General features: G+C 35.8%; 1 protein-coding gene across 9 annotated transcripts in view; it reads left to right on the forward strand.

The window, feature by feature from the left end:
- RANBP3 (RAN binding protein 3) overlaps positions 1-12,782 on the forward strand; it is an 84,775-nt gene that overhangs the window by 7,744 nt on the left and 64,249 nt on the right. For 8 of the 9 annotated variants that reach the window (XM_074203797.1, XM_074203795.1, XM_074203796.1 and 5 more), the window contains exon 2: positions 10,721-10,776. The exons of the other annotated variant lie outside the window; for it this stretch is intronic. In XM_074203797.1, the coding sequence (XP_074059898.1) occupies positions 10,721-10,776 (56 nt within the window). The remainder of the gene's footprint in view (positions 1-10,720; positions 10,777-12,782) is intronic. 9 annotated transcript variants of the gene reach the window in all.

Here is a 12,782-nt window from a genome sequence, read left to right on the forward strand (position 1 = left end):
AATAAATAGCTTTGCCATTACTGGGACTTTGGAATACTACCACCTGTCTTAAAATCCAAACAAACAAAATTATGGAGCCACATGTCTTTGTTATTTTGAGCAATCTTTATTATTATGAATGACCTTTACCAAAAAAGATCATACTGATTTTGGTTGACAGCCTGAGCAAAATTCCATACCATAAATTCCAATCATTTGGACTTTTCTCCTTTTAAGGTATATTTAAATTGGGTAGAACCATGACTTTCCCCAAATATACAGCCCTTTTGGTATTTTGGTTACTTAGCGTGAAGATAAAAAACTGATTAGTTCTGAAGAACTTGCTTACATTTAACAGTAAAGTAGTACTGTAGTAGTGTAGTACTTCAGGGTTCACAGAACAGTTGCTTCATAACCTAAGAGGTAGGTAATATAAAAAATCTTATTATTACACCAGTGAGTGATGTGATGCCTATTACGTGGTCAAAGAACTGTCCAGTATAAGAGCTAAGACCTCAATTCTTGCTTCTTGAGTGCTGCTTTTCACAAGTTAATCTATTGTGGAGATGCTTAGACAAGAGTTATTTATAAAGTCATTTGGGGGGCGGCTAGGTGGCAGTGGATAAAAGCACCAGCCCTGGAGTCAGGAGTACCTGGGTTCAAATCTGGTCTCAAACACTTAATAATTACCTAGCTGTGTGGCCTTGGGCAAGCCACTTAACCCCATTTGCCTTGCAAAAACAAAAAAAAAAATAAAGGCATTTAGAAAGGCTAGCTATTTATCTCTTACATACCAATCAAACTGCTGCAAATCTTTTCTTTTTTTCTGCAACAGCATACCCATTCCCCCTACTGAGAACTAATAACTTAACCTTCCATTTCATTGAAAATAGTGAGATTACCTGACAGAATACTCAACTTCACTCCTTGAAATTTCTCAGTATTATCAACTTTTTTCTCTTTTCTTTATCAGTTATGTAACCTACTCCTAGCTAAGGATAATTCTTTTGCAAAACCACTGTAACCAAGGTCAAAAGAAATGTAGTAAATTGGGAAACAACTTTTACAACTAGTATTTCTGACAAAGGGCCCATTTCTAAAATATAGAGAACTGAGTCAAATCCCCCCCCCAAAAAAAAAGGCCATTCCCCAATTGACAAAGGCAATTTACAGATGTGGAAATCAAAGTGATCCATAGTCATATGAAAAATTGCTCTAAATTATTATTAGAGAAATGCAAATTAGAGCATCTCTGAAGTACCACCTCACACCTCTCAGACTGACCAATATGACTAGAAAGGACAATGATCAGTGTTGGAAGGGATATGGGAAATCTGGGACACTAATATATTGTTTGGTGGAGCTGTGAACTCATCCAACCTTTCTGGAGAGCAATCTGGAATTCTGCCCAAAGGGCAACAAAAAGTGTATATCCTTAGATCCAGCAATACCACTACTGGGTCTATATCCTGAAGAGATTTTAAAAATGGGTAAAAACATCACTTGTACAAAAATATTCATAACAGCCCAGTTTGTGGTGATAAAGGTTTGGAAATTAAGTGAATGTCCTTCAGTTGGGAAATGGCTTAACAAACTGTGGTATATGTATGTGATGGAACATTATTGTTCCTTCAGGGAGGCTTGAGAATTCAGGAGGGATGAGAATTCAGGGAAGCCTGGAAGGATGTGCATGAAGTGATGCTGACTCAGTGAGATAAGCAGAACCAGAAAAACATTGTATACTCTAACAGCAACATGGGGGTGATGATGAACCTTGATGGACTTGCTCATTCTATCAGTGCAACAATCAGACACAATTTGGGGCTGTCTGACCATCTGTATCCAGAGAAAGAATTGTGGAGTTTGAACAAAGACCAAAGACTATATTGCCTGATTTAGGAAAAAAAAACCCCATTATCTTATTATGTAATTTTGCTATTTCTTACACTTTATTTTTCTTCCTTAAAGATATAATTTCTCTCTCATCACATTCAACTTGGATCAGTGTATACCTTGGAAACAACATAGACTAACAGACTGCCTTCTGTGGGGAGGGGCCAGATTAGGGGGAAAATTGTAAAATTCAAAATAAATAAAATCTTTCTTTAAAAAGATAATTCTTTCTCATCTATTTTCAGTCTTTTTTTTTATTAGCCCCGTTTCCATTAGTTTATATCTAAAAGTTCTCTAGCCAGTCATCTTCTTAACTTTACAATAAGGGTTTACAATAAGCACTCTGTGAAAGTGCTGTCTTAAAAGTAATCATTCAATCACCATATCCAGTGACCTTTTTTTCAGTCTTGTGAATTTGGTATTATTTCACACCATATTGCTCTAGTGATCCCAGATTTGCCCACTTTTGTCCTTTTCAATGGCTCCATAACCTTAAAGGGTCACTGTTGCCTTAGAGTTGGTCTCAGCTACTACTCCCACCTCATTTTCACAGCAGCATATGTCAGAAGCTTTGGATTCAGTCAGAGGAACTGAGTTCAGAACTCAACTTTGCCATTGAGTGTGCCTTAGGCAAGTCATCTTCATCTTTGAGGATCCTCAGAAATGGAATGAAGAGATTGGACCAGGTGACCTACAGTTTTCTGTCTTTAAATTTAATGTACTAAACTTATCCAGTGTTTGTCATCTTATTCTCTCTCTTCCTGTGTCTTTCCTCTTCCAAACCTGCTGTTACATGATAGATCCTTGCTCTTCCCTGCCTCTAGGCTATTATGTTACCATCTAACAGATCTTTTCTCTAGCCTCTAGCTTCTTTCCCATAATCTGTACTTCATAATACTTTCCTTCTAAATAGTTATCATCAAGTCACTCCTGTGTTCAGACTTCCACAAAAGGCTACTGATTGCCTACAGAAGAAACCTGGCATTCAGAGTTCTTCACAATCTTGAGCCACTCTTTAGCCTTTATATATTATCTGCCTTTTTTAAGTAATCTAGGCCTCCTTAAACTAGGTTTCTCACTGTCTTCTTGGCCTGCCTTGAATTTTATTTACTTTGTTCTTTTACATCTGTTCCTAAAATGGCTTGTTGAATTCCTTTCCAGCCCTTTAAGTTCTAGTCCAAATACCATCTCTTCTCAGAAACCTGTTATTCTCCCTGCATATACTTACTGTTTCCACTTCAGGCCTTATATAGAGCATTTTATAGTTACTAAACTTATACATGAACTATATTATGGGTTGTTTGAGTATTTGTCATATTCTCTTGTTACACTCAATTATCAGAGGGTAGAAACTTTTATCTAAGCCTTTTATCTTACCCAGAAGGCACTTAATAAAAGTTTATTGAACTGAATCTCTTTGGGACATTTTAAAACAAAATACTTCCTTTGCCTGGGAAAAGTGAAGATTTTGATGAAAATGTTGCTGCCACTTGGGGGGTGACCTTGGCATTTCTTTTCCAGTGCTGGTTTTAGGAGTGATGATTCTATTTCCAGAATATTAGGGATCAAGAAAGAATTCTGAACAGGAAACTAATACAAGCCTGATTTTTAAAAAACTTCCTGTGCTTAAGTCTACCTGCTAGAGAGTAATTGCCAGTTCTCTGTTAATTTCAGTAACAAATTACTTTTGGATTATCTGTGAATCACTATCTCTTATGAATTAATTGAATGACTCAGGTCTTTGCATATAGGTACCACTGCCTCCACATATTAGGTTTGGGGTATATGTATATGCCATGCATTTCTTTTCATACATTTTTATTGATAGCTTTTGTTTTTATATTGACAAAATTTCTCTTAGCATCCCTCTCACTTCCCAAAAAAACCCATAGCATATAACAATATTTTTAGAGGAATGAGAAAAAAATCAGTAAAACCGCTAAGTATATCAAAAAGGAATAAAGTGCAGGTTGTCTTGCCTCTGGATCTCCCATTTTTGGAAAGGAATGGAGTAGAGATATCTTCAAATATCTCTTTTTTTGGGGACTGTTCCTGTTTGTGATTTTGCAGCATTAATTTTTGGTTGTTTTGTGCTGTTCTTTACATTTATATTTTCATTTTGTATAATATACCATGTAGTATATTATATAATTATATATCTTATTAATTATATATTATATACCATGTGTCTTTAAATGAATTTTGTGAGTTATGTTTGGGAAGGGAGCTGAATTTACTGTTGGCTTATACAAAATTTTGATTTTGACCCTAAAATGATGATTGGTAAATTTTTTGGTTCATCTAGTATTTGTTCTTTCTTTAATTTTCATTTTACAGCAATTGGTAGTTTTTCCAAAATTTAACAACCTATACAGAGGAAACCTGGCATTCGAAGATCTTTGAAATCTTGAGAGCCACCCTTTGGCTTTTATATATTATCTACTTGATGCTATGTCACCAACATGCTATTATTTTTGGTGTGAAGATGCTTTTCATGTTGTCTTAGTGGATAATAAGATTAAGAAACATCAAGTAGGATTAAGCCTAATTTATTTCCCTGGCATTTTTTGGGCCTCTTTAAGTGGCATTCCATATGAGAGCTGTTATCTGATGTGACTGATCCTTCAATTAATGACATATAAAACAGTAATATAAACAGTTCTCAGCTTCCCTTTTGTTTTCTACTTTTGTGTTCTGTTAGGAGGGGAAGTCATCATGATAGGGTGGTAATCAAAAAAAGGACTTTGGATCCTTTCTGCAGTTCTTTTACCTCTATATTAATCCTGGATGCTGGTATTCTAGACCTACTATGGTCTGTCTCCTGTCTCCCCACCTTGCCCTGCCTTTGCCTCTACAGCTTTGCTTAAGCCATTCTAACTAGAATGAATTTCTTTGCCTACTCCTTCCTTCTAATTTCATTATTGAGCTCCTTCCTCTTTCTTTAAAGCCTGATTCCTCTTTGAAGCCTTACTTGACTTTACCCTCACCTCCTCTCCCCCACTCTTCACTTACGTCTTGGGGGAGAAAGAGGGAATGAACATTTATAAGGACCAATCATATTTGTGGAACTGTGCCAAGGACTTGTAGAAATTATCTCATTTGATCAATTAAGATGGAAATTTCTCATTGTTTTTCATCTACACCTCTCCTTTGTTATGTGTTACTGAGATAAAAACAGTTTTTTATCTTTTCCCATTTTGATGGGACCTCATTATGTTTCTTTGTATGCCAAGGAGTCCTAGCATTATCAGTCAAAATTAAACAAATATTAAGTGCCTGTGCCTGCCACTGAGTTAATTAGGTGCTGTGGATATAAATTTAAAAAAAAAAACTAACCTGTATTTTCTTATTCTATCTAGACAATTAGTACATAAAAATATATACAGAATAATTACAAAGTGTTAAACAGTGTACTTTAATATCAGATTAAAGGGGGAGGACACTAGCAGTGGAGGGGATCTGGAAAGGCTTAATGTAGAAGGGGGGATATAAGAATGCATTCCAGGCATGGAGAATGGCCAGTTCAAAAGCAAGAAGATGGGGGGGATGGTACTTTGTGCAAGCAACAGAGATGCTGCCAGTTTGGCTGAATCATGAGTGTTGGAGAATGAAGTATTTAGTGAAATTTTAAAGCAAGGGACCAGGCCTTAAAGGTCTTTAAGAATCAAACAAATTTATTTGATTTAGAGCTAATTGGGAGGCACTGGAGTTTGTTTTGCTCATAGTAGGTACTTAATAAGTGTTTATGTGTTCTCATTTTGGGAAGATGTTTTTATGAAAAAGACTTTATATACTTAAATTCTGACTTTCTGAATATGTCGAGCAAAGTGTTAATGGTAAGACATTTGACGAAAGACACAGTACACATTTGTTTCAACATTGAGGTGTTAACCTTGGAATGTGTCTGGTTCTTTGCCTGATAATTGCATGATTTCATTCTCAATGACCCTTCTCTTCTTGCCTGATAGAACTGCAGGTTGGTCAAAGTGGAAGGAAGTCAGGCTACTTGCCTAACGTTTTATATTAGCCTTCCTCATAACTCGTCCTTAACCAACTAGACTATACTTTCTTAAAGATCTTCATCTGAAGGGTTACTAGATAGAATTGCTCCCATTTTGAGTATTTTTGAAGGAAAGTATTTGTCATTTCCTTATAATTAAAGCATACTTTAGCTAAAATAAAAACTAAGTCTGAACAAACTCAAAGTGTTAATATAAACTTTTGAAGTTTCTGTTACTTGAACAGCCTGAGGTATTGATAATCTTCACACTAGTGAGATTGCAGAGTTTAGAAATAAACTAGTGATGAAAATTTTCTTGATTTAACATGTTCTTTTGTAAAAAAAAAAACAGTGGGGCTAGATAGATTTGAGATCCTTTCTAGTTCTCTATGTAGAGCATTCATTAACTCATTCTCTCAAAAGGCATTTATCAAGTACCTACTGTGTTCTGGAAATGAACATCTTTGAGGACAAAGGAGATATGGCCCTGAGATCTTGAGTGGGTGTCAGGGAAGTTGATAATCCCTGGTTGATCAAAGAATGACTCACAGAAGAGATGTTATTTCTAGAGCTCTTTAAAAGCTTTGAGAATAAGGAGCTAGCTGGAAGACCTTTGCATTAGAGGTTCTAAGAAGGGATAAGATAAGACCTGAAGTTCAGGGCATGAATGATCTTGAATAAGAGACTGAATTCTGGACTCGATCTGAAGTATGCTCAGTAACTTCATCACGACTAGAGAGGAACATCATTTATTCAGTTCACCAATGAGGAATTTTATATATTTGGAAGGTTTGGGGAGAGGACTGGAACTCAGTGTTGACTTCTAATATTTTTTTTTTAGCTCTGTAGTAACTGAGTGTAACTTTCAAAATTGTTGGGGAATTTCTTTTACAATACTTGCTTTTCTATTGAAGAAGGTATACAGAAGGTTTATATTTCAATGTCCACGAGCTTCTATTTCTTTTTGTTTTTGCAAGGCAATGGGCTTAACAAGGCCACACAACTAGGTAATTATTAAGAGTCTGAGGTTAGATTTGAACTCAGGTACTCCTGACTCCAGGGCCGGTGTTTTATCCACTGTGCTACCTAGCTGCTCCCTGGGCTTCTATTTTTTGCTAACTTATATATTCCAAAATCTTTAATGCCTTGTTGCCTATGGAATAAAATATATAAGTATTTTTTAAAAATTAATTTTTTTAAAAGGACAAAAGTAGATTTTCTTTCCCATACCACTGGAGGAAAAAAAATCCTGTGACAAATATATATAATAGAACAAAATAACTTGATTATTACATTCTTCATACATTTGAATGAGACTCTTGAGTCTCTCTGTCAGGAGGTGAGCGGTATTCTTTATCATCTGTCCTCTGGAATTCTGGTTAATCATTGCTTTGACAGGATTGTTACAGTGTTATTGTTTGAAATGTTCTGCTGTCTTCATTCTGCATCAATTTGTACAAATCTTTCTAAACTCCACTGAGAGAATTGATATAAATATTTTTGTTAATAGAGATGCTTTTACTCTTTCTTTGATCTTTTTAGGATATATATATTTAATAGTATTATTAATAGGTCAAAAGAGTATGCCCAGTTTGTATACTTTTTGGGGACAGAGTTTAAATTGCTGTGCTGAATGACTATACCAAATGACAGTTCTACAAGAGTACATGAATATAACTTTTCTCATGATTCCTTCAGCATGTTATTTTCCCTTTTAGTCATCTTTGCCATCTTTCAGCTGTGACTGCAGCTTATTTCACTCTACTTCCTTTGATATACCCTGTACTCTAGCCATGCTGGACTAATAATCTGTTCCTTTATTTTATTCTGATCTGTCCTGCTTTTGTACATTTGATAGCCTCCCATTTCTGGAATATACTTCTTCATCTTCATCTCTTAAAAGCCTTGTATTTCTTTCAAGGCTTAGCTTTGATCTCACTTAATTTATGAAACTTTTCTTTAACTTCTCTCTTCCTATTTTCCTAGATTGCTTTTCTAAAGCCTCACTTGCCACATTTTGCCTTGCATCATATTTATTTGTGTTCATTGGATACATCATATTAGCTTTTTAGGATGGAGATAGTATCTTTATTTTCTCAACCTTATTTTCTTACTGTATAGTACAAGGATTTATACAGTAGGGGTTGTCAAATTATTTGCTTCAGCCTTATAGAGACTAAGTGATTATTGTAGGTGATGCTTGTGTAGTTGCATGATTGCCCTCAATTTTTGAGCTATTTATTCTAGCAATTCTAGTATTTTATATAGGTCATTTATATGGATATACAGTGTGTTATTTGCTGCTTATAGGATCCCTGGCCTTAACAGAATGGAATTGACCATGACCTTGAAGTTGGTTGGTGGTTTTTGTGTCTGTAGTTGACTTCTAGATTTTGGGTTGTTTCTGTCTTTGGTAGAGTTTAAAAGTTAATGACTGTAGGGGGCAGCTACAGGGCACAATGGATAGAGCAAGGGCCCTGGAGTCCAGAGGACCGGAGTTCACATCTGGCCTCAGACACTTAATAATTACCTAGCTGTGTGATCTTGGGCAAGTCACTTAACCCCATTGCCTAGCCAACAACAAAAGAGAAGTTAATGACTGTTAATATGACAATGAAAGATGAGGTATTGGTTCTAGGCATTGATAGCAAGAAGCTAAGTCTGTGGCAAAGCTTGAATATATTGCTAATGCTTTTTCTTGTTGTGATTCTACCACTCTTCTCTCCCAGTATCCTGGCCTGTATTTCCTTTTCTATTCCAACTAGGTTGTTTTGTTTTATTTTTAAATGAGTCATCCTACAAAATTCCCAAGAGTTCCTAGGCCTCTATCTGTATAGTAAAGTCCATCCGAAAAAAGTTTTAATCCTGAAGTTTTTCTAAACTGGCATCCTTAAAAGGTTATGAAGAATTTTGTTCCTTCAAAATCATTCCTTTTTACCATTCATATATAGCAAAGCCTCTAAATATTTCTTGGTTGATAGATTCCATAATTGCTACTTTTTAAAGTCTGGGCAACAATACAGAAGAACTCTCTAAAGCATAGTCTTGCTACCATCTTTTTACTCCAATTTGTTCAAGAAACTGCAGTATTTTTGAATTGTTGGCAAGGCAAACAGAATTGTACCTATATCTCTTTCTTCTTCCTTCTGGTGTGTCCACTTTGCTCTTTAATAGTTTTTGCTCTTGGATCCATTGAAAGAGGTTCAGCTTCTTCTGGAATTGTCTACATTGTTGTTCTTAGGGATACCTCCATCTCTCCAGATATAGCTCAACACATCTGTACTGTCATCCAAGTGCTTCTCCCACACCATTTTTCATGTCACACTCCCCAAAACCTGACATTTCTTTTTTTTTCCACTGACTGTGCTTTCTTTATTGCCTCTTAACCTGTACCCTCCCTGGGATCACAATCCTTTTTTAAGTTGTATCCTCAAATAGTAACAGATCTGATTAGATCTAAGTTAGACTTTGTCTAATTTAGCACTAAGTATAAAATTGGTCCTCTGCTCTCTTAATGGAAGGAATTCCTTCAGGGAGGCTTATTTTCAGGCTTCCATCTGGGGAAAGCAAGTGGGGTAGATGGAATTGTGACATCTCCAGTGCGGGGGAGTCATATCCATCTTTTTGAACATTTCAGCATGGAGAGAACCCCTGTGAATAGAATTGGCTAGTTTGGCCTCTCTACAGCTGAATATTCATTAGCATTATTAATTCCTAGTATGTATTGTATGTCGTCAGAAAGATAACTGAAATTGGTACTGTGAAAGGTGTATTAGTGAGACTCATACCCAACATCATGAGAAGACCCTGTGTATGGCACATGGGATATGGTGAAAGGGACTTTTTGGCACATATTAACTGAATTTTACTAATTTTACTAGTATCAAAAGAATATGGCAGAGAGATTTTGATTTTTACTGAGCTGCGTTCTAGGTCAAAGGTCTTTCTCTGCCCTGTAGAATTTTATCATAGAAATTGTGTTCTGTTTTTCCTCCGCATGGATATACCCCCAAAATATTTGAAATAGCAACATTGTGGGAGGTTGGCAGCTTGTCACAAGTAATGAATAGCATTTATTGGTTGCATACCTTTGGGTTTCTTTGGGCCATGTACTTGAACCCTGAACTTTGGAGAGGAACTGGAAACCCACCGGGAGGAGTATCTTAAAGGCTGGGTTGGAACCAATGAGGCCAAGAGATCAAGGCAATAGGGTGGGTTGACTATTAACTACTCTGTAACTCAACTATGGGATTGGGGGCAGGGGATGTGCCCAAGAGACCCCCACATTATATTTTCCTTGGAACCTGCTGGATCAAGTGATACCTTTGGTTTCTTGAGCCTACTTTGGCCTAACCACAACTACTGGCAGAAATGGGGCAGAAAAGGGAAAGGGATGGGACATTTCAATTCTGAACTGTTATTGGGCAGGGAAAGGGTTCATTGTTGTCAATCATTGCCAGGCACTGGGACAAATATACACCAAAACAGTGAATGAGAAAAATAAATGTCATCCAACTTGTCACATTTGTTTGTCCCACACTTGATATTATTCTTTCATTATACCCATTATCCTGTGATATCATTTCATTCCTTTGGCAGCATTTCTTAAAGTTAGACTTCAAAACTTTGACAAATAAATCCTGCTTTGTCTTTCCAAATAAGTATGTTAACTTAGAATATTGGAGAAGTGGTCTAGTGGGGCAAGCTCCCTGAGAGTGTATGCAATGTGGTTTGACTTTTTCACTGCTATTTTGTTTTTCCTAATGTGATATTCTTTGGAGATGATGGTATTTTTTTTGTTCTGTTTTTAAGTGTTGGGGGGAAAAAAACCAATTTTTCTTTTTGCAGAAAAGCCTGCCATTGCACCACCCGTCTTTGTGTTTCAGAAGGATAAAGGACAAAAGGTAAGGGGCCAGTAAGTTATATCTTCTATGCGTTGGTTTCTTTAACCTGCTTTCAATCTGTAGGGATGCATAAAGGTAGCAGAAGCCTGTTGTAGAGTTGTGGAAACTTAGGAAGAGTGACAGGGCTGGAATTTTAGAAGTAAAGGGTGAGGGAGGCCATCAGGTTACTCTGGGATTGACGATCAGATTGTTTTGTTGTGAGAAGAAAGAGAAGTCTGTTTTCAGAAAGGTGAGCTAGATGTGGATATTAAAGGGGGAAAATTAGTCCTGTATTTGCTTTTAGGAGTGTTTTCTGTTCATCTTGGTACTTTGTCTCTTTGGAATATGCTTGTTTTGAATCATTACTGTTGATAATGTAACTTAGAATAATTAAATGTATTTGTATTAATTAATTAATGGCCACCTTTGCCCATGAAGGCATTTTTTTTCAAAGTAGTTTAAGAGTTGCCATCATACTGTGTTAGTGGAGTGCATTGTTCAGGTATCAGAAAATATAACTAGAATCAAACTGGTGAGTTCAGGGGAATGGGAAGTACCATGAAGATCTTATAATATATGCCTGGGTTTTAAATTTATCTGAGTTAGGGTGTGTGAAATTAGTTGTATAAATTACAGTATTTGATGATCTGGATGACTGATTTATAACAGTACACCAACTACAAATATGTGGTATTTTTGTCTCATCAGAAATGATGCAGGGATTATTTAGATTAGTTTTTCCTGTATCTTTTTTTTTTTTAGAGAAAGATTATATCTAGTGAGAACTAGGTGATCAAAAAAGGTAAAGAAGCAAACTGCCCTTTTATTGTATACAAACAGTTCCTACTGTCATGAATTTTAAAGGGATTTGTATTTGACCATCCTTCATCTGATTTGTGACTTTTAATATTTTGTATTTTTACTTAAATACTAATTTGAACTCTTTCCATTATTGATTTCTTTGCTAAAGAAAGTCATTAAAAACTTCCTGTTTGATAATCCAAGTGATTTTCATGTTCCATTTCATTCTGAATAAAGATGCTTTCTTGATCAGACTGATTTATCTATTTATGAATTTTGTTGTTTGTGCTTTAAATATTCTGACTATTTAAAGAGTTTCTACATGAGTTCATAAGTTATTAGGCAATGAGGGTTGAAATATTGAGAGATGAACTTGCCAGTCTTTTCTGGTTTTAGTTGATTTAGTGCCCTTAGATGTTCAAAAAATTTCAAAATGTTGGAATTTGGGGGGGGTTGTTGTTTTTTGCAAGGCAAATGGGGTCAAGTGGCTTGCCCAAGGCCACATGATTAGGCAATTATTAAGTGTCTGAGGCAGCATCTGAACCCAGGTCCTCCTGATTCCAGGGCGGTTGCTCTATCCACTGCGCCACCTAGCCACCCCTGGAATTTTCTTAATTCATCTTTTGAACCACTTATTTCAATTTAATATTCATAATAGAAATTGACAATTCCTTAAGCTTGAAATTATTTAGAAAACCAGAAGTTTTCTCTTTTCTTTCTTAGAACTCTTTGTTGCTTGCTGATATAACATCACTTCCAGTGATTTTAATCCTTTGTGATAGGAGTTGTAAATCACTGTTTTTGTGATAAAGTTGTATGGAAAACATGTAAGAGAGGTTTTTGCTTTTTAAAAAAACAAACATGAACATCTTTTTAAAATAAATAATGAGTTCAACAAAAGTTTAACTTAAGTACTTCGTCATGTCATGGAAAGGTGACTCTAGGTTCTCAAAGTCTTTAACAGTGGAGCACAAACTCAGGAATGCTTGGCAAACAAAATGCCTCTTGTCTAAGGAACAGCTTACAACGTGAATTTAATTATTGTTAACCTCAATATGAGATTCTTGTTCAAAGACTGAGTACTTCAGTACTAAAGAAAATGAGCCATATGCATTTTCGCATTCTCATTATCAACATAAAGAAGACATGAAGTTGCAGCTAATATGAAAAATGGCTTATTTGAGGAAGGGAAGCTAAGAAAGGATTTCATTTTGAGATGAAGGGTA

This window comes from Macrotis lagotis, chromosome X (assembly GCF_037893015.1).
Source record: "Macrotis lagotis isolate mMagLag1 chromosome X, bilby.v1.9.chrom.fasta, whole genome shotgun sequence".
NCBI lineage: Eukaryota > Metazoa > Chordata > Mammalia > Peramelemorphia > Peramelidae > Macrotis > Macrotis lagotis.